General features: G+C 47.2%; 1 protein-coding gene across 1 annotated transcript; it reads left to right on the plus strand.

Annotated features, from left to right (window-relative positions):
- Positions 1–16,139: 16,139 nt before the first annotated feature.
- Positions 16,140–17,369, plus strand: LOC311154424 (putative G-protein coupled receptor 19; the record flags this gene model as incomplete). The annotated part of the gene is made up of 1 exon (XM_084206918.1): positions 16,140–17,369. The coding sequence occupies one exon, from the start codon at positions 16,140–16,142 to the stop codon at positions 17,367–17,369; it is 1,230 nt and encodes a 409-aa protein (XP_084063044.1).
- Between the last annotated feature and the right edge of the window lie 2,050 nt (positions 17,370–19,419).

Consider the following 19,419-nt stretch of genomic DNA (forward strand, 5'->3'; position numbering starts at 1 on the left):
CACTGGGATCACCCCCTGCCAAAGCCTCACTGCCCCCTGGACTGGGCTCAGGGGGAGAGCCACTGTCCCCACAGCCACCCCCACCTTCCTGCACCATCCCATCCTCCCTCTGGCACTGGGATTGGGAGTGCAGCTACTGCTTCACCCAGGGAAGTCCAGCACTGACTCCATTTAGGCTGCTCCCAGACAGGATTCAAACTAAGGGCTGGAGTGCTTCACAAATAACCCCAGTTCTCTGTGCAGTGGGGGAAAAGAAATTACCATGTCTCTTCAAGAAAGTCTGGTGTTCCCAGTGAGTGACAGGTGATGGCTGTTTTCATAGCAGACATGTATCATAGCCTCACAGCCATTTTTAAAAGCAAATTCAGAGGTGAAGGGGGAAAACAGCCAATATGTGGCAAAGCCTGGTGCCCATTCTCAGGGCTTGTCCATCATTTGTTGTATTTTTGTATAAAATAAGTAAGTTGTCCTGTCCCTGTCCTCTCCCCTGTGGTTACTAATTGTTGTGGTGTTGTGAGGGTCTCTAGGATGAGGTGAGAGATGAGAATTGACTCTAAGTTTTCAGAAGGTTGAAATATATATCATATCACATCGTATCCCATTATATCATATCCCATTAGACCATATTACATTTTATTACATTATATTACATAAAAAATATATATTATATATAATTGTAATAATATATTAATATAATTCTATATAGTTATATAATATATCATATTAATTATATAATATATTTGTATTGTAAACTATACTAAAGAAAGAGAAAGGATATATTAGAAGGTTAGACAAGAATGATCATAAAAACCCGTCACTGACCAGCGTCCTGACACAGCTGGACTGGGATTGGTCATTAATTAAAAACAATTCACATGGAACCAATCAAAGATGTACTTGTTGGTAAGCAACTTCTAAACCACATTCCATGCAAACAGATAATTACTGTTTACTTTTCTTTTCTGAGGCTTCTCACCTTATCAGGAGAAAAATCCTAACGAGGGGATTTTTCATAAAATATGACAGTGACCCTCCCCTTTTTTGTTTTTTTTTACAATGGTAATGTTAAACCAAAAAATAAGCTGACATTCTAATGTCACGTTAGGAAGCCTTGTGGCTGGAGCACCTCCCATTTTCTCCCAGCAACACATTTCACAACACCCAATCCACCAACCGAGCGTTCCGCAAATGCCAAAAATCATTTGAGAGAGTTTCCAAGCGTTGTGCTTAGCTCTCTGACACAGGAGCTGCCTGTTTTGCTGGCTGAGGGTCGCAGTGATGTGGCATTTCTAAGCAGCCCAGAAAAGGCAGGTGGACAAGCATGCTATGCCCATCAGCAGCAGGGTCAGGGATGCTGGCAGAGCACCACTCCGGGGTGCTTTATCACTTGTCACGAGCAACCCCTTGGCCTCTGGGGCTCTGCAGGAGCTGACTCATCAGTTATCAACCCTGGAATAAGTTTTTTATGCAAAGAGCATCAGGATGAAGGCTGGCCTTGTTTCCTTTGTGTAACTCAGCAGAGGAGGAGATTATCTCCCCCCTGAAGTCAGGGGGAGCCTTTTTAAGGGTTTTAATGAGATGGCCATCAGGCTCAAAGCAAACACACCTGCAGCACTTCTTGGGTGTGTTTTCCTTGTAAAACCACTCCGTTGCATCTTTTGGAGTGAACAAGTGGACCTGGTTTCCCAGCCATCAGCAGCAAACCAGCCTTGATCAGAGTGTGAACAAGGACAGCTGGAGCACGTGGAATTCCCAAGCTCAATGCCAGATTTGCTGAACAGATTCCATCACAGCATAGGCAAGTGTCCTTTTGTTTAAAAAGTCAGCATGAGAAAAGAAAGTACATAAGGTGAGAAAGTTATGGGGATCCCTCACTCTCCTTCACCAAAGATGAGCTAAGGCAGGGATTTTCTGAAAAATACCTGAGAATAGCCAATGCATTAAATGTGGACATATAAAAATGCTTATGGAAATTTTTATATGCAGGATCTTGGTGGTTATTCAAAAGAGTAACATTTCAGAATTTCAAGGAAGCCCCATTTCTTTATTTCCCTAGGCCAAGTGAGAAGCATGTCCTCTACATTGGCCTGGGTGCTAGGGGCTGAATTCACAGTTCTACCATTTCACTTCCTTTTCCTTCTCTTAAGACAGAGCTCATCAGAATTTAGCCCAGATTTTGGCAGTATATTTTACCCCTGCTCTTGCCAGCATAGCAAGCCTCTCATTCTTCTTTCAGAAGGCACTTCAGCACCAAAGAGACCAACAACCTCTACTGCAAGGAAGGTTTGCTCTCTTCAATGCTTAGTTCACTTTTGGCTCACAGGGCAAAATTTTATGTAAAAGTCTTAGCTGGGTGAAAGAGGCTGAGGACTAAGGGCTGCTGTCTGACAGGATGTGGCAGGATGCCTTTATGTCTGCAGCAGGTCTGTGTGGCACAAGGGACAGCTTTGGGGTAAGATTATGTGTTTAAAAACCTGTCCTGAGGCCACTGGCACTGAGCCAGGCTGAGCCCTGAGCTGCTGAGCCAAGCTGGAGCACACACTCAGGGCTGGACATGACCCTGACCTGAGCCAGGGCATGTAACACAGCACTAAAAACCAATTCCTCTCACCCTCCACATCCCTGGGAAACCAGATCTGCAGTTGGGAAGAGTACTTCCTTTCCCAGTGTGGCTGTAGAGCCAGCTGCCATCTCTGCAGCCCCTCAGGTGAAGCTGCTCTACAGAGGGGTTGGCACTGTGAGGAACTATTGATAAGCATGCTAAACTTCTGGTGGGGATAGTTCTGCCAAGGAGAGCCATGGAAGCCTGCAGGGATCCAGGCTTCTTATCTGGAGGCAGACAGATGAGAGCAATTCATAAATTTGGGGGTTGGTGGGGGTTGTTTGGCTTTGGTTTGGTTTAAGGCAAGCTCACATCCCCAGCTCTGCTCTATGCAAGGCCCCCAAACTAGACTGCCCACATCTGAGCCATCCTGGGTTCTCTGGCCCTGTCAGGAAAGAAGAACAGATTTTGTTCTGCTGGGCAGGAGGTAGCCCCCAACAGTCAAATCAGTCGTGTTCAGCCAAGAGTGTGTACAGAAATAATAAATTGTGACTCTCTTTTCTCTAGCACTGGATTATCCCTGTTTCCTGTGCTTGTCATAGCTCCTTCTGATGCCACAGCTCCCTCCCTGTTTGGGATTCCCTGACTGGCATTGCCAGCAATCCTTTCTGTCCTCAGCCTCTTGACCTGACTTTGACATCACCACATGATTGGAAACTCACTCTGAATCAGAGACAAGGGATCAATGTCTCCAGGGAATGAGTTCCTCTTTAAAGTCACTCCAGATCTCACTGCTGCTTCCCAATGAATGGTTCAACATCAGCCCTGCTCTGTTCAAACACATGCATTTAATTCAAGAATGCAGGAGCTGGTGCAGCCTCAGCCACAGAGATCTGACTCATCCCAGCTGCTCTCTGTGCATGTAGGTCACATGGAATGACATCCTTCAGGATGCTCACTACACCATATTCACCCCAAGGGCTCCTGCTTTGCATGCAGTGCTTGGGGAGGAGGCAAAGTAAGGGAGTTCATAACAAGCTTTAATTGAACAGAAACCTAGACATCCCCCTACTTTCCCAAACTCCAGAGAGACTGAGTCATATTTCCTCCAGGCAAGTTGCTATTTTGCACACCAAGCTCATGCAAGGTGTTCCTGGAGCTTGTTATCCCAGAATTTCACTTTTCACGTGTCTGTGCTCAGACCCCAGAGGGGCAAGGTCAGACCTTAGAGGGGTCTGAGCACAGCCAAGAAAAGACATGGTTTTAGCTCAGCTGTGGGTCATTTCTCAGTACTCTCTGAACCACTGTTGGGATTTAAACAGGGGAAAACAAGAAAACAAAAAGCCCTGCTCATGGAGGGCTCCCCTTTAGTGGCACAATTCACACTGAGGGATCCTTGTTCATGCCTGGGGCAAAACCAGGCTGAAATGCAGCCTTCTTGGAGAACCTGGACTTGTTCATGCATGGTCCAAGTTCTCAAGGCCCTGAGCCAAATTCAGCCCCAGGACAGCCAGTAGAGATGTGTTTAACCACAAACAGGCTGGGCTTTGCCATGGGGCAGCAGCTTCCCTTCACCCCAGTGCAGATTCTCCTGGTCAGACTTTGGGATGTTAAACAATGGATGCAGAATTGCACCTCTGGGGCACCCACAAGAATTTAAGACAGAATTCTCCTGGTGCTACCCCAGGGCTGCCTCCAGCCCAGGTGACCTTGGGGTACCGAGCCCTAGAGCCCAATCCTGCAGACCAAGAGGGAAAACTCAGCATGACAGAATATCCTGAGCTGGAAGGGACCCATAAGGACCATCAAGGCCAGATCAGAGTCCTGCCCTGTGCAGAAATGACAATGATTTCCCCTGCCTGCCCCTGCCAACACAGACCCCACGTGGAGCTGCACCCCAGGGAGGAACTCAGCCACAATGATCCCAAAACACAGAAGGCACAACACTCCATACATCTTAATTTGCACCTATTATCTCTCATCCCTTCACAGGATTTATTGCTCTGCTCCTTCTCCCCACAGCAAACTTCCTGGTGGTGAACCCTTTTGTCACTTGTCCAGTGTCACCTGGGGTTCTTGACATCTCTGTCTGGGTTTGGAATAAAAGCTGCCTTAGTACCAGGAATGTGACAGGTGTAAGAAAAAAATAAAATAAAAATCTGAGATTTACTTCCAGGATCGGTGAATAAAACCCCAGACAATAAAATCAAATCAATGCTGAATGAAAATTACTTTGCCCTGCAAAAGCAGTTCCAAAATAATCAACAGCAACAGTGGCTCTGGCAACAACTGACATCAGATAACAGGGGTGGTTTGGGAATTTTACAAAGGCTTGACCAATCCAACAGCCACTGGAGAAGATAATGTAAGCAGAGCTCATGAAAAATTAGTATCACTAAATACTTCAAGCCCTCATCCTTATGTCTGTGGGGCAAGTAGGAGAAAGTGAACCCCAAAACAACTGTCAGGGTGGTTTTCTTTCAAAACATGGTGCATTTACAGTTGCCAAGGGTTCCACCCCTGAGGTGTGAGTCAGTTCAGCAGCTTCCATCTCCATGGGAAACACTTCCTCAACACAGATGTCAGACAACTTTCCTTTACCCTCCTGCACTGTCAGGAAAACCAAGCTCGAAAACAGGCAAAAAATTAAGATTATCTTCCTCTAACACTGACAAACACAGGGAGGAAAAAAAAAAAGAAAGAAAAAACACCCCAAACATAAAACCCAACTTGCTGGGGAAAAACCCACCAAACTTTGAAAAACCCTGTGTGAAGTACCTGGTAATGAAGCTGGTGTACTGCCATCACTATTGTCACCCTCTGACAGGGCAAAGGCATATTGTAGGTGTATTTAAAAAGTCACACTCCCAGCTCCTTCATAAAATTATTGGTTTGTTTATAAAAATACCTTTCACTGGACCTCAGTACAATCCTTTCTCCAGGAGTTTTTCCCAACCTCCAATGCACTGAGCTCAGATGATTTTCTGAAAGCAATATGTTTTATTAGTCTAGAGATTTCAGTTCTATTTAGCATTTTTCCTAACATTTGTTCAATCTCTCCTCAATGTCACATGAAATTCTGCACCCACCCCATCCTTTGGCAAGGAACCCCAGGAGATTGCACCCACACTTTGAGGGACTCCTCTCTACTCCCATTCTTTGTGTTCTGAAGGCCAGGTCCCTTCATCTGATGCTCCCTTCCAAATTCTTCCACTGGAAGATGAGCAGACAATTCTTGTTGACACTCTCCATGGCATTCAGTCAAAAAATCTGCCCACACCTTACCTATTTCTAGCCCAGTCTATTATTCTATGTTTCTGACCTGATTCCCAGAGTGCCCACTCCACTGTTAGTAGTGTATCTTAAAAGTGTGAAATATAGGAAACTGAACTATAGCTCTGCAATTAGTGGGGGAAAAAACACATTGATTATTTCTTCCTTGACAGTATTTTTCAATAAAAACCTGTACTTTTTCTCCACTAAAGACATCTAGTAAAAACAATTATAAAAATATACTTGGAGTTCTCCACTGGAAAATGAGGGAAAACAAAAGAGAATTCCCAGCCTTTGTTGGTTAAGTTTACCAATGCATTTCAAGTCAGAAATCCTGAAATAAAAGAAATCCATACTACAAATAAATTTCTTGCTTAGTACACAGGCAGAAAGTTTGTCAGGACTGAAATGATCCCTTCCTTCCTCAAACTTGCAGTGTAACACAATTTATGGAGCTGCTGTAATTCTGCAGGAAAAACGTTTGTGAGAGAGAGCTGATTAAGATTCGGGAGGGGTTGTTATTATTTCAACTCGCTTAATAAAGTGTATGTGACAGACAACATAAGGAAATTGTGCCAGTGCCATTCCCCAAGAAATAAAAAAGGTGCCGAATTTTAAATCGGGGGGGAAAGCAGGGGAACGAACCAGGCTGAGTTTCAGTATCCACGAGGGAATTAAAAAAAAAAAGAAGAAAAAAAAAGAAGAAGAAGAAGAAAGAAGGCACAAATTCCCGGAGGAAACTAGTTAAATATTCTCTCCACCTCCCTCCTCTTATTCATTCGCTCCTTTCCTTTCAATCGGCGGGGTCCCATGGCGACCATCGTGGGAGAAAAGCATCCTCTCCAGCCGCCGCGCTCGCCATGGCAACCGGCACGTCAGCGCCGGCAGCCGGGCCCCGCCGCGGGCCGGGGGCGGCCCAGCCCTGGGGCCCTCCCGGTGTCCCCCCGGTGTCCCCCCGGTGTCCCCGCGGTGTCCCCCGGGTGTCCCCGCGCGGCGCTCCGGCGCTGTCCGCGGTGCTGATGGCCCCGACGGGGCGGGAGCGGCGGCCGGGCCGCGCCGGGGGCGGCCGCGCCATCCCGCATCCCGCATGACACAGAGAGGAGCCGGGCAGCGGCCACCCCTGGCCAACGTCATCCTTTCCTCCGGTGCCGGGGAGCGCTGGAACAGCCCGAGCCTCCCCTGCCGAACTGCCGGGCAGAGGCGGCTGCAGCCCGGAGGGAGCCCGGGGTTCCCAGGATGAGCGGGACCTTCCCAGCCGCGGCTTCGCTTGGGATAAGCGGCAGAGCGAGGAGGAGACCAGCGCCTCTGGGGCTGTGCTTCGGAGCAGGTATGGGGGTGCACGGGGGCTGTGCCGAGCGCTGCTGTAGCTAAAGGGGTAACTCTCCCTGCGGAGGCAAACCACACGATCTTTCCCAGTAATTTATCTTGTGTGTATTTACTTATGTGCATTTAAATCACTTGGGGATCAGCCAGGAGGACTCATTCCTCAGGAGAAAATGTTCTGTGGGGCTTGAATTTTAAGCTTATTCTGCTGAAAGCAGGGGTGTGTGTAGAATTACTGCAGAATAACTACCTATATTTTGTGGACAAATCTACATTCTCTCTATCTATATTCATTCTCTTTCAATTATGTTACTTATTTGTTTGAAACAATCTCCTGACATCAGTTCAGTGAAAACAGAAAATTACTTTACAGCAATGGAGCAGACCAATCTGCTCATCTGGTTTTTTTCTGTCTCTAAATACATTCAAGCAGCTTCTTCCTTGCTCACGTTATTGCTATTACAGAACAGCTGCTTTTGCATTTTTCAGTCATTAATTTGAAAACATCCTTTCTGAAAGTGCTGTCTCCCTTTTTCCCTGTGGATGCCTTGGTGCAGCTACTCAGGGAAACCCCACAGGCAGAGCAATCTTTGTTTATCCATAGCCAGCACAGGCAAGAGGGCTGTTCTGGTTTAGCTAATTCAGGCACAGACTCTCTAAGAATGCATAGCAATATTTCTCATTTATCCAGCTGGCTTCCAGCATGTCAAACAGTATGTTGGCTCCATGAAGTAAGAGGGAAGTAAAGCTGCCTTCTGCTTTCAAAAGGCCATTTGTGTATATGAGGCAGGATTCATAGCCAGTTCTTTCTGGCAAAGGTTCTCAGATGTGGTTCTTGAAGGTTTGTTATTAAAGTCTCTCTTACAAGTGGCTTGGTTTGCAGAAAAACTGGTTGCCAACCCAGAGGCATTCTTAAAAGCTTATTTGGGTGTCTAAATATGGAATTTTTTTGAAACTTGATTTATGAGTAAGCTTGATTTCTGATTTATTTTAAGCATTCTGGTCTCAGATGAGTCAGTATGGGGAGGAATCTCTACACTTAAGGCACATTTGGGGAGCTGTGCTCCCTGTCTCAAAGTAAGAGCTTGCAGACTCTCCCTCCCCCGCAGCTCTCCTGCGAGGCCCCAGTTTGCAGAGCTGTGCAGTGCAATTCTCACACCTGGGTCACACCCCATGACCTGCACCTGCATTTTCCTTTGCAGCCCCACCAGGCACCCTCTCTCAGGTGTTAACAGAGAGGCATTTCAGTCAGACCACGCAGAGCAAACCCCCAGCATCCTCAGGTGGAGTCATCTCACTGTCCCCACCAATTCTCCCAGCACCAAAACATGATGCAGCCCTTGTGTGCTTGGGATTTCTGCATTCCAGCAGCTTCCATCCCTCCCTAGAAAGATGGAAGGCAGCAAACACAGTTCTTGCAACTGGCACCCTGTCCATGAAGGCATCACCAGATCAGGGGCTGACACCTTGCCTCAGTGGCTGCTTTTATCCTCGCAGAGCCCTGCCCAGCAGAGAGGCTCCCTTCCCACAATCATCTCCACATCAGGCATTTCCAACCCAGCTTCAGGCTGTGCACAGCCTTCAGCCCTCCCAGCTTCTCCAGCCCAGCTGGTGTAGGAAGACTGGAATGCTCTCCCTAATGGCTGTATCCTCAGGCAGAGGCTGTGTGAGTGCTGTTCTACTGCTCCTGCAGGTCTGCTCCTCCCATTCCTATCAGATAAGTCCTTCTGGAAGCACCTCAGGCATCTCTGGTTATCAGCCACCACTGCCACCCCACTCCCTGTCACCTGTGCCCTGTGAGCATCAGTTCCATGTTTCCAAGTAGGGTCAAGAGCCCCATGACAGGAACTGTCACATCCCAAATGTTCACACCAGTGCAAAAATTCCTGCTGCCACATGAACGCCCTGTGTGACGAGAAAGCCATTTGCACAAGATGTCCTGTCAAGAATTCCTTTCTACATCACCTTTCCACACAAAACCAACAGTAAAAAAAAAAAATAATAATTCCTCAGGTCCTCCTATGGGGAAAACTTGTGCTCCCTGCTGGTGAGAGAGCAGCCCACTGCAGCTGCTGGTGCATCTTCCCTGCGGGGGAGAAGGTGAGAATTTCCAAGAGATGGGCAGAGAAACCAGCCAGGCATGAGATTTCACCAGTGCTTATCTGTCAACACCCACCATGGCAAAGCAGCCCTGGTAAGCACCCTGCTCCTCACACCAAGCAGAAGGATGTGCTGTGCTGTGGGCAGGGCTGGGTGTTGCCAAAAATTAATGCAAGCCCGTGGGAGAGAGCAGCTATATTTTTACCTCTGAATCACAGAAGGGTACAGGCTAGCCATGCCCAAGGACACACTCCATCCCCATCAGGGAGGACAAAAAGCCTCCAAAGCTGTATTTCAAACTTCTCTACTCTCTTTTTGGGCTATTCCAGTAGGTGGGAGTTGTTGTTACAGCAGAGTTGGAAATCAGGTCAGTTCTTCTGCTTGCTCCCACTTTTTTGTGCCCCCACAGTCACACTGGGCACAGATCTGGGTTCTGCCACCATTTTTAGAATATAATTTTTAGACATTTAGGGCTAATCTGGAGTTTTGCATACTAATCCCAGCAGTGGGAGGATAAAATAAAGCCCTGAAGCACTTAAACCTGAGGGGCTGTCCTTTGGGGGCAAGAGTTACATCTCCAAGAAGAGACTTGTAACCATTGTGTACCTGTTTGTAAACTGTGTGGTGCCCTCTGAGGAGGTGAGGGTGTTTATCTGGGTAACACTGAGCACAGATCTGGCTCACATTTTACCACTGCCTGTACCTGGACCCAGAGCATCATGCTGGGTGTATCTGCAGCTAGAGTAAGGTGCCAACAGAGAATAAACATCTCGAGGTTTAGGTGCATGAATAATTACTGGGTTTTAGCAACCCACCCCAGGTTAACAGACCTACAGTAACTTCCTCTAGGTCAGTCTTAACCCCCAGTAAATACATGAGAAAATTCTCTGCCTCCAGATGCAGGGAAAGCCATTGCTCCCAGAGCATTTAAAACCACAATGAGCTTCAGGAGATGGCAACATCTGTTAAGGAGACTCAGCCAAAGTGCAGTGACTTGGGACTCGTGCAGGGGTTTGAATCCTGCTCATCAAAATCATACCTTGTGGAATTGCCCCTAACCAATTAACTGCTCCAGGTCACAGAAGTGCTCCAGGTGTGAGCTGACAGTCCCAGAAGGAAGAGACGGACCCCGTTCTTGTTCCAGTTAGCTACTGCATGTCTCACTCCTCACTAAGCTCAGTTAGAAGGATGAAGCTGAAAAAGGATTCTTCCCCAAGCAGCCAGTGCAAGAAATAAAAATTTATTCCAATCCCAGCAGCTGTTGCAGTATTATATCCTTGTCCTCAGTTTCATCCATACTTCCTGCTCCCATGACCTCACCCCTCAGTACAGGCCAGGCCCTCAGATCCTGAGGTAAGATGCAAAAACACAGATCAGCTTACTCACAGAATCACAAATGACAGAATCACAAGGTTGGAAGAGACCTTCAAGATCATTGAGTCCAACCCAGCCCTGACATCTCAACTAAACCATGGCACCCAGTGCCACATCCAGTCTTTTTTTAAACACATCCAGGGATGATTGACTCCACCATCTCCCTGGAGAGGCCATTTCAGAACTTTATCACTCTGTGAAAAACTTTTTCCTAATATCCAACCTGTATTTCCCTTGATGCAGATTGAGACTGTCCTATGGTTCTGTCAGTTGCTGCCTGGAGAAAGAGACTAATCCCACCTGACTACAACCACCTTTCAGGGAGTTGTGGAGAGAGATAAGTTCACCCCTGGGTCTCCTTTTCTCCAGGCTAAACACCCCCATCTCCCTCAGTTGTCCTCACAGGGTTTGTGTTCCCAGCCCTCTCCAGCCTCGTTGCCCCCTCTGGATGCACTCGAGCATCTCAACATCCTCCCCAAACTGAGGGTCCCAGAACTGGACTGACTCAATCAGATCAGCTCAGAAGCTTTCACCATCAGCTGAGCCATGTCCACACCAGCACTGAGAGCTCCAGCCAGGAGCCAATCCTTGCTTACTGCCTTGGTTATCCACGCTGTGGGACAAGGATCTCCACCAGCCGGGTGAAGCTAGAGAGCAGGCAGCAGCACGTGACGTGTGGGTACGGATCTCAAAGGCTTTGCTGCACTCAAAACATGTTATTCTCCAGATAAAATAGGGGCAGATGTTTCCTATCCCCACATGGTGGAATGCAGAGAGTGATGAGCAGCACACTCCACCTGGAGAGATTTTCAGGCCTTGCTCAGAAGAGCTGGCCAGAGAATAGAAACGCCTCCGTAAGAGGAGCAGGGCAAAGAGCTGAGGATTTTTATGAGCACCAGAGCAGAGGAAAGGACTGGCAGGGAAACTGAGTACTTACAGAAGTGTGTGCATCTGCATTCCTCTGCAGGAAGCAGAAGGGCTAAATGGCCTCAATATGCACAGCAGCATCTCTGCACAGCAAGGGACAGAGAGAGGCTAAAACTCCGTGCTCTTCTACAAAGGGATTTCCACACCGGCACATTGCACTCACAGGGAAGTTCATCTGAATTTAGGCAGGGTGGATGTCATCTTCTAGCCTCTCACAGCCAGACAAAAGCCCCTCTCCCCCACTCTGATTCAATTTACTCACACACCTAATGTTGATTGCACTCAGTTAGATGAAGCATTTCTCTTCCATTCTGGCAGCTCTTCCCAAGATACTCTCCAGAGATGGAAGTTTATGCAGTAAATGACCAGCTTAATGCTTTTGAAATAATTTGCTGGGCCAACACTTGCCTGGTGTTTTGCAGCTATGATACAGAGAGGTAAAAAATGTTGAATAAAAAAGCCCCTCTGCTAGTGCTTAGGTCAAGTAATGTACAATGATCTGCTTATGTAGCTGCATTTCTAAACTTAAAAAACACCAGTTGGGAAACAAAATGCTTTTTCTTTTTAAAAATCCCATTTACGGCATTCCTTTTTGAATCTTATTAGGTTTTGCCCTTCCAAGTTGCAATGGGTGCTGCAATTTTGGACAGGACAGTGAACATGCAAACACACAGTGACTATGCCAGAGGGGCTTTGTGCAGTAGCCAAGTAGACGTGGCAGTGTTAGCATGAAGTTTTTGTGGCTCACATAGTTAATCTCTAAGTAACAGATCTGTTATGGAGAGCTATCAGCTCAAAATGGAGCTATTTGGTTTCCAAACTGCAAATTAAGGTCAGTAAAATGGAACTGTGGCACCAGGAAATCCCTCTTCAATGATTATGAGTCATCTCACATGCTCTTTCTTTTCCAAAGCTAGTGCACAAAGAAGTAGGTTTTTAAACAGAAATACAGAAAGGCCACATACCAGTTTTAAAAGGATTCCCACTCTAAAATGCTTGAAAGACAAAGTGGGATTTTTGGCACTGCTGAATCCATGCAGACTCACTATTACTGGAAAGCAGCCATTCAGGTCAGTATTATATTGGTTTAAAGGGAAAATTAATACAAGCATTTTTGTTAACTAAAAATGTAATTAGGCCTCACCTAGTTGCTGTACATAATTTTTACTTGTTGGGCTTCTAAATTTTTTTGCTTATGGACTTTCAGGGCAGAGGGAGTTGACAGAACTCATCACTGGTTTTGATGGACCTGATATTTGCAAGTTGAATGGTTAACTAACATTTAAACCATATTTCAGCAAGCAATGTAGCAAATATAGACATGGGAATTGGGGATAAATAATGTAGCAAGCCAGGGTATCTCCAGTTATTTGCATCTCAGATCCATAAAGAGTTGTGCCTATGCTGAGCTTTTTATGATCCTGTTTCCTTTTGGAGCATTATTCATAATGCAAAAGATCAAGTCTAGCCTATAAAAAACAGACTCAAAAAAAGCAGAACTGCTCACTGAAGTAAAATATATGCTTGGCCATAGACACTCAGGTTCTTAGTACTAAACCAGGGCATGATCCTGATCTCAGAGCCACATAAGGAAAATAGGCTTGAATAGAGATAATTTAAAATAAAAGAAATTAGTTTCTGGTCCATTTGAAGAAATTAATTACCTGTGACTAGGAATGCAGGAATGGCAGAGTACAGTGGTCAATCAGATCACATTTTACTTTTTTGAAAAATAAAACAAATAATTGCTGTACAACCAGTGAAATCCTAGGCTCAGGTGACTTAAACTCCCTATAACTGCAACTGTATTTTCACCTGTGACTCACCTGTGGGCAGTGGGCTAAATGACCTGGGAGTTTTCCAAAGAAGAATCAAGGAATTCAGCGTGAGTTGTCCCTCTGCTGGGTGCCTCTCCTGTTCCACTGGCAGTGAGGAAAGCAGCAGCACATGAGAACCATCTGTGCTGAACATGGGCAGCTCTTCCCACCCCCGTGTTGCCTCCTTTGCCAGCAAAAAGCACTGGGCCAGGGCAGCTGGATTCATCTCCTGGAATTCTCCTTCCTTTGGTCACCCACTGGTTGCTCTCCACTGGGGTCACACGCTGTTCTCTGCCCAGGGCTGCTCAATTCCTGCCTTCTCCAAGGTGTGTGGGCAGGTAACCCAGGCTCTTCTGTGAGCAGTGACTGGGCTGACTCTTAGGCAAGATGCCAAAAGTACTACCTGAGCACTACAGCCCTGTAACTGTTTTGGGATTTACCCACCTGCAAAGCTAAATGTGTCAGATCCGAGCAGACACAGAGAGCAGATTTGGCTCACAAGGAGGAACATCACAAGAACAGTGTTAACAACTCTGCCTACTTTAACAGCTTGGAAAGGCCATTTCATTCTTGTACCAGACTTCCATTCCTCTTCAGTACTGGTCAAGACATTTTATCTGATTATTCTTCTATGAGGCTTAATTTGTACAGCTGGCTATTTTTAAATGGCACATACTTCTGCATGGCAAGAAGGGAAATTAAGGAAGAAAATTAGCCCATAATGTTCCTTTCTATCTAGTTAACAGCCTCCACATGTATTATTTTATTACAGATAATTCTAACAGGTAATTTAGCAGGTTGCACTGACAATACATCCTGCCACTCTACCAGACACAGCAGCCCAAATGCCCTGCCAGGGGGCAGATCCATCCAAAGGAGGGAGGGGAAAGATAAGAAGGAACCTTCTGAGAAATCAGGAATCATCTGCCAGGCAAAGCCACTAAGGAAACAAAGAGGGAAGGCAACCAAGGATGAGGGGGAAGGCAAGGCCAGGCTGGGCAGCCCCCACAGCCCCACCAGAGGAGGGGACAAGGGGCAATGCATGACCTGCTGACAGTGCCCTCTCACATGACACAAACAGCCACAGGAAGTACAGGCTCTAAAAAACTAGAGGGAAAAAAATAATCTTCTATAACCACACCAAGAAATCATTACTTCTTTTCTTCTTCCATATCTGATGATTTTTTTTGCACTGCATTATTGAAGGAGACATGCAAAGCAGCACAAGGAGCTAGATCCCAAATTCATCCTGTGGCTCTGTGCTTTCAGACCTCACTCTGAGTGGGAAGACAAGGAGAAAATAATAGGTGGTAGATGCAGAGCCAGAGTAGGCAAAGCAAAAAGCATCAGTGAAATAATTGGAAAAAGCCCATCAGAAGGCAAACCTGGGAATCTGGATCACTTGGAAAGCTGAGGAGGATGGTGGTGGCTTTTTGAGCTTGTTCATTTGGCTTCCCAGATGAAATGTTTGATGATCTGGTCATTAACTGAATCCTGATTTATCTTGCACAGTATCAAGCTCTGGAGTTCAGCATTTTCACAGTAGAGCCATAGAAAAGGCTTTGTCTGTCTAGTGAGTAAAAGGCTTTGCATGTCAAGATGATGACTGAAAGGACATCAGACAGCAGCAGGGTGTTTGCATATGCATAGCCACTAAAATTAGCTATTTTTCCATTTTATCCCTGCGACAGGCTAAGACCAACCCAACCATCTGGCTAAGCTCAACACTGGAATCTATCTAGCAATATAGGCATAGAATGGGAGGCCACACCCATCACATTCTGTGGTGTGTCTGCCAGGAGGGTGCAGAAGAACAATTTCACACAGGTAACACCCTCAGACAAACTGTAATTCACAGGCAGTGACATTTGACAGGTGGTAGGTTTGGTGTCACCACTCGGGGACATTGTTACTCCACGGACAAGAACAATGACCCAAAGTGCATACCCTGAAATCCTCTCACTGAAGGGCTCCAGAAATTCAGCTGACTTTGTGCACAAGGGTCTAAGGATCACTCAAAATCAAAGCAGTCATTCTTCCAGAGGTGTGGGGCTGGTGGTGAGGGTGCTCAACTCCGGGAAGTCTCCGGGATGTCTGTGGTGGGAAGCCCTTCTCTTTCCAGCCCCAAGGGAAGGGCTTCCCACCACAGACATCCTGCTCCAAGGAAAAACACATGAAAAAGGAGGGCTATAACCTGGTCTGGTCAGGGCTGGTGGACATACATGGTAATGGTCCAGAAATTTCTCAGGACTGAGGCCTCTCATTACCTGGGGACCCTCTGTGTTGGCCAAGGGGTCCTGCCCTTCTCATCCCCCCCATGGAGGCAGGGTTGGGGTCATGGTGCACATGACGCAGATGTGGAGTGGGGCTGTGAGGAAAAAAAGTGAAAGGATGTGAAAGGGCATAAAAGGCTGACAGGTACCTCAAACCAGCCAGGGAATGGGGTGGGATCCCCCTGACACAGCCTGTCGTACCACCAGCTACAGTGGAACCCAGAAGCTGTATTTGAGTGTTAGCCGAGAAATACAGAATATATTTCTATACAATATACAGTATACAGAAATACACAATATACAGTATACAGAAATATACAATATACAATAGAAATATACAGAATATACAGAAATATACAGAATATACAATATACAGAAATGCAGTATGTATTTCTACAATATTCTTTTGTAGTTTAAGATGGGCTTTTCATACACAGCTGTTCAAGAGAACCTTTTCTCTCCTCTCTGTCTGCAGCCTGAGCAAAAGATGTAGCCGAGTTTTCTCACAGCATGGATAACAGCAGTGGTCCTGTTCTTCTCTTTACCTTGTTCCTGCTGCCGAACACGAGCAGCCCCAAAGCCTCCTCCCCTCCTGCTGGCTACGAGATGGGAGAACCTCCAGGCCCAGGAGCTGGCCCCAGCAGGAACCACTCTCTGGTAGAGTATGGGCTGAGACCAGGAGAAATCGCAGCTGCCAGTGTGGTTTGGGGAGTGCTGTGGCTGATCTCTGTCTTGGGAAACTTCCTGGTTTGCTTAGTGATCCACAGGAGCAGGAGGACACAATCCACCACCAACTACTTTGTGGTGTCCATGGCCTGTGCCGACCTGGTGAGCAGCGTGGGGAGCGCGCCCTTCCTGCTGCTGCAGCTGAGCTCCGGGCGGTGGGTGCTGGGCAGCGGCGTGTGCCGGCTGGTCAGGTACATCCAGTACCTCACGCCCGGCGTCCAGATCTACGTGCTGCTCGCCATCAGCGTGGATCGATTCTACACCATTGTCTACCCCCTGAGCTTCAAAGTGTCCAGGGGGAAAGCCAAAAAAATGATTTTGGCCTCCTGGCTCTGTGGTGCTGTGTTTGCATCCCCAGCTTGTTTTCTCTACGGCTCCAACAGCGACCAGCACTGCAACTTTTTTCTCCCCAGTTCTTGGCAAGGATCTGCCTACAGTGTCATCCACCTCCTCTTGGTGTTTATGATCCCATCCCTCTTCATTATCCTTTTTTACCAGAAAGTCATTAGGTACATTTGGAGAATAGGCACGGATGGAATGACTGTCAGGAGAACAACAAATATTGTTCCGAGAACAAAAGTGAAAACCATCAAGATGTTCTTAATGCTAAACTCGCTGTTCCTCCTGTCCTGGCTGCCTTTCTTCATGGTACAGTTGTGGCACCCACAGGAAACAGACTACAGAAAGAGCTCCTTGCTTTTCCTGGCCATCACCTGGATCTCTTTCAGTTCCTCAGCCTCCAAGCCAACCCTCTACTCCATCTATAATGCAAACTTCAGAAGAGGGATGAAAGAAACTTTTTGCATGTCTGCCATGAAATGCTACAGAAGCAACGCATACACCATCACCACCAGTTCCAGGATAGCAAAAAAAAATCATGTTGGTATTGCAGATATTCCAGCCACAGCCAAAAGTGTCACCAAAGACTCCACCTATGATGCTTTTAACAGAGAAGCCAAGGAAAGAAAGCTTGCCTGGCCTATTCCGTCCAATCCCCCAAACACGTTTGTCTAGTGGGCTGCATTGTTTTGAAAAGTTACTCTGTACCCCCAGAAGAAGGAATTTTCTCTCCTTTGGAACCTATGTACAGCTACGTATTTTTAACCCAGCTTTTTGTGGGGGGGTGGGAGGGGAGAGGGCATAAAAGAGATGTTTTATTTTATTAAATGCCTTGGGTTTGATGCATTCGTTCCATTTCATTTCAGTTACTACATTCTGCTTTGGGAAACTCCTCTCCTACAATCACAAGCAAAGTGCTTATCTGCAAAACAAGAGTCCTTACACTCTCTATCTGTAGAGGGAAAAGGGAAAGAAAGAAAAACTGCTTGTTTTAATCCCTTTACAGGATGGGCCACGGTGCATAAATGCCTAAATCCACCCAAAGCCATCTAGGCTTCCTTCCGCTATGTCCCCACAAATACAGCTGTGCTGGGGTTGTCCATCCTGTTGAGATCCCACAGGTAAGATGTCCATATGGGGGCCCTGTTGGCTTCAGCCTGAGCCCACTGAACTCATCAGTGACAAAATTCCCACTGGCCCAGCAGGACCAGGTGAGCATTGGACCAGCACTGGATGCTTGTGTGTCTCTGTCCTTGCTCCTCTCCGGAGGTCTCGTGGTGTAAGCTGCCCAGGAAAAGTCCCCTCCTTGGTCTCACCTTCCCCAGTCTCTAAGCTGCTTCTAGCCCCAGCCTGGTGCACTCACCCAGAGGTGGGCACAGCCAGGAGGAAGAGCTGCTGAGCAGAAGGGGCCATGTGCCAGGCACCCAGGGCCTCCTCACCTCTGAAACTGCCTGCGCGTCCTGGTCCGCGCCCCTCTGCTGGGGCACGGCTGCAGCACCTGCGGCAAAGAGCGGCCTTTTCCAAACAGGAGCAGGAACGGGAGCTCTGGAGTCCCACGCTGGCTTGGCAGCACCTTCCACTGTTTGGGCACGTTTGAAGAGGTCCCTAACAGGTGTCCCAGAGGACACAACCTGTGGCTGCAGGTGGAGCTCACTCCTGCTGCTCTTTCTCTGCCAGCACAGTGAGAACACAATCCAATGGGAATGGCTGGGTCTTCAGTCCTGCTGGGATGGGGAATGACAGTGGAGACCAGGGGGAGAGGCAGGAGCTTCTTTGCAGACCCCTGTGCCCCCCAGTGTTAACAAGCTCCCAGGAAACAGGTACTGTGTATGAGGCACCTGGTCTGTGGGTGTGTACACCGCGGGTCCTGCCTCTTGAAGGATGCGCTCTGGAGGCAAACTGGGCTTCCTCCCTAGGGGAGGGAGGTCCACTTGTATCACTAGGAGGAGGTAACAACATGGTTAGCTCTGGTTCAGTGCTAGCTCAGAAATACAGAGGTGCCTTGAGCATCCAGGCAGGAAAAACAACATCTAAGAAGCAGATGAATTATTGATTGTGTTATAGTTCAGGGGTGGTGCAGTCAGAAATGAGAGAACATGTGCTGGGCTCTCACCACGTGTGGTGACCACTTTGTGCTGCTTGGAAACCACAAGGATCCCCAGATGGATCAGCTCTGATCCATCTGACAGAGAGCTGGCTGGCAGCCCACAGACCACTCCTGTCCTTTCAAGCCCACTCCAAGCCCTTTTCTTGCCTCGTGCTCACCAATTTGCTGGTGGTCTCTACCCATGAAGGCTGCGTGTGGTCAGTGCACAGGCAGGGCAATGTCTGCAGATGGGGGTGGAAAGCAGAAGGAAGGACTGCAAGGGTCTGGCAGGTAAAGAAGAGGACCTAACGAAAGGAAGAGGAGGAAGAAGGGACTGTAAGCTGAGACATTCTCATTTAAAATGGACTTTCTGAATGAAAATTTCTTCACCCAAAATCATATATACTTCCCGAAAGAGAGAGCATTTGTTATCCTTTTTTTATTTCCCTCAGTTATCAATCTCATTAATAAGAATTGGATTGAGTCTCTGTGTGGAATATTGATTTATTTCCTCAATTCCCATAGCATTGCCCAAAAGTACAGTAGCACACTCTCAGAAAACACAGGTAAACTATTTACCCTCTCAATTAGGCCAGCACTAGCATCCTGTTGGTGAATTCCCCTCACTCTGCTGGATAA

This window comes from Fringilla coelebs (assembly GCF_963513975.1).
Source record: "Fringilla coelebs genome assembly, chromosome: 5".
Lineage (NCBI taxonomy): Eukaryota > Metazoa > Chordata > Aves > Passeriformes > Fringillidae > Fringilla > Fringilla coelebs.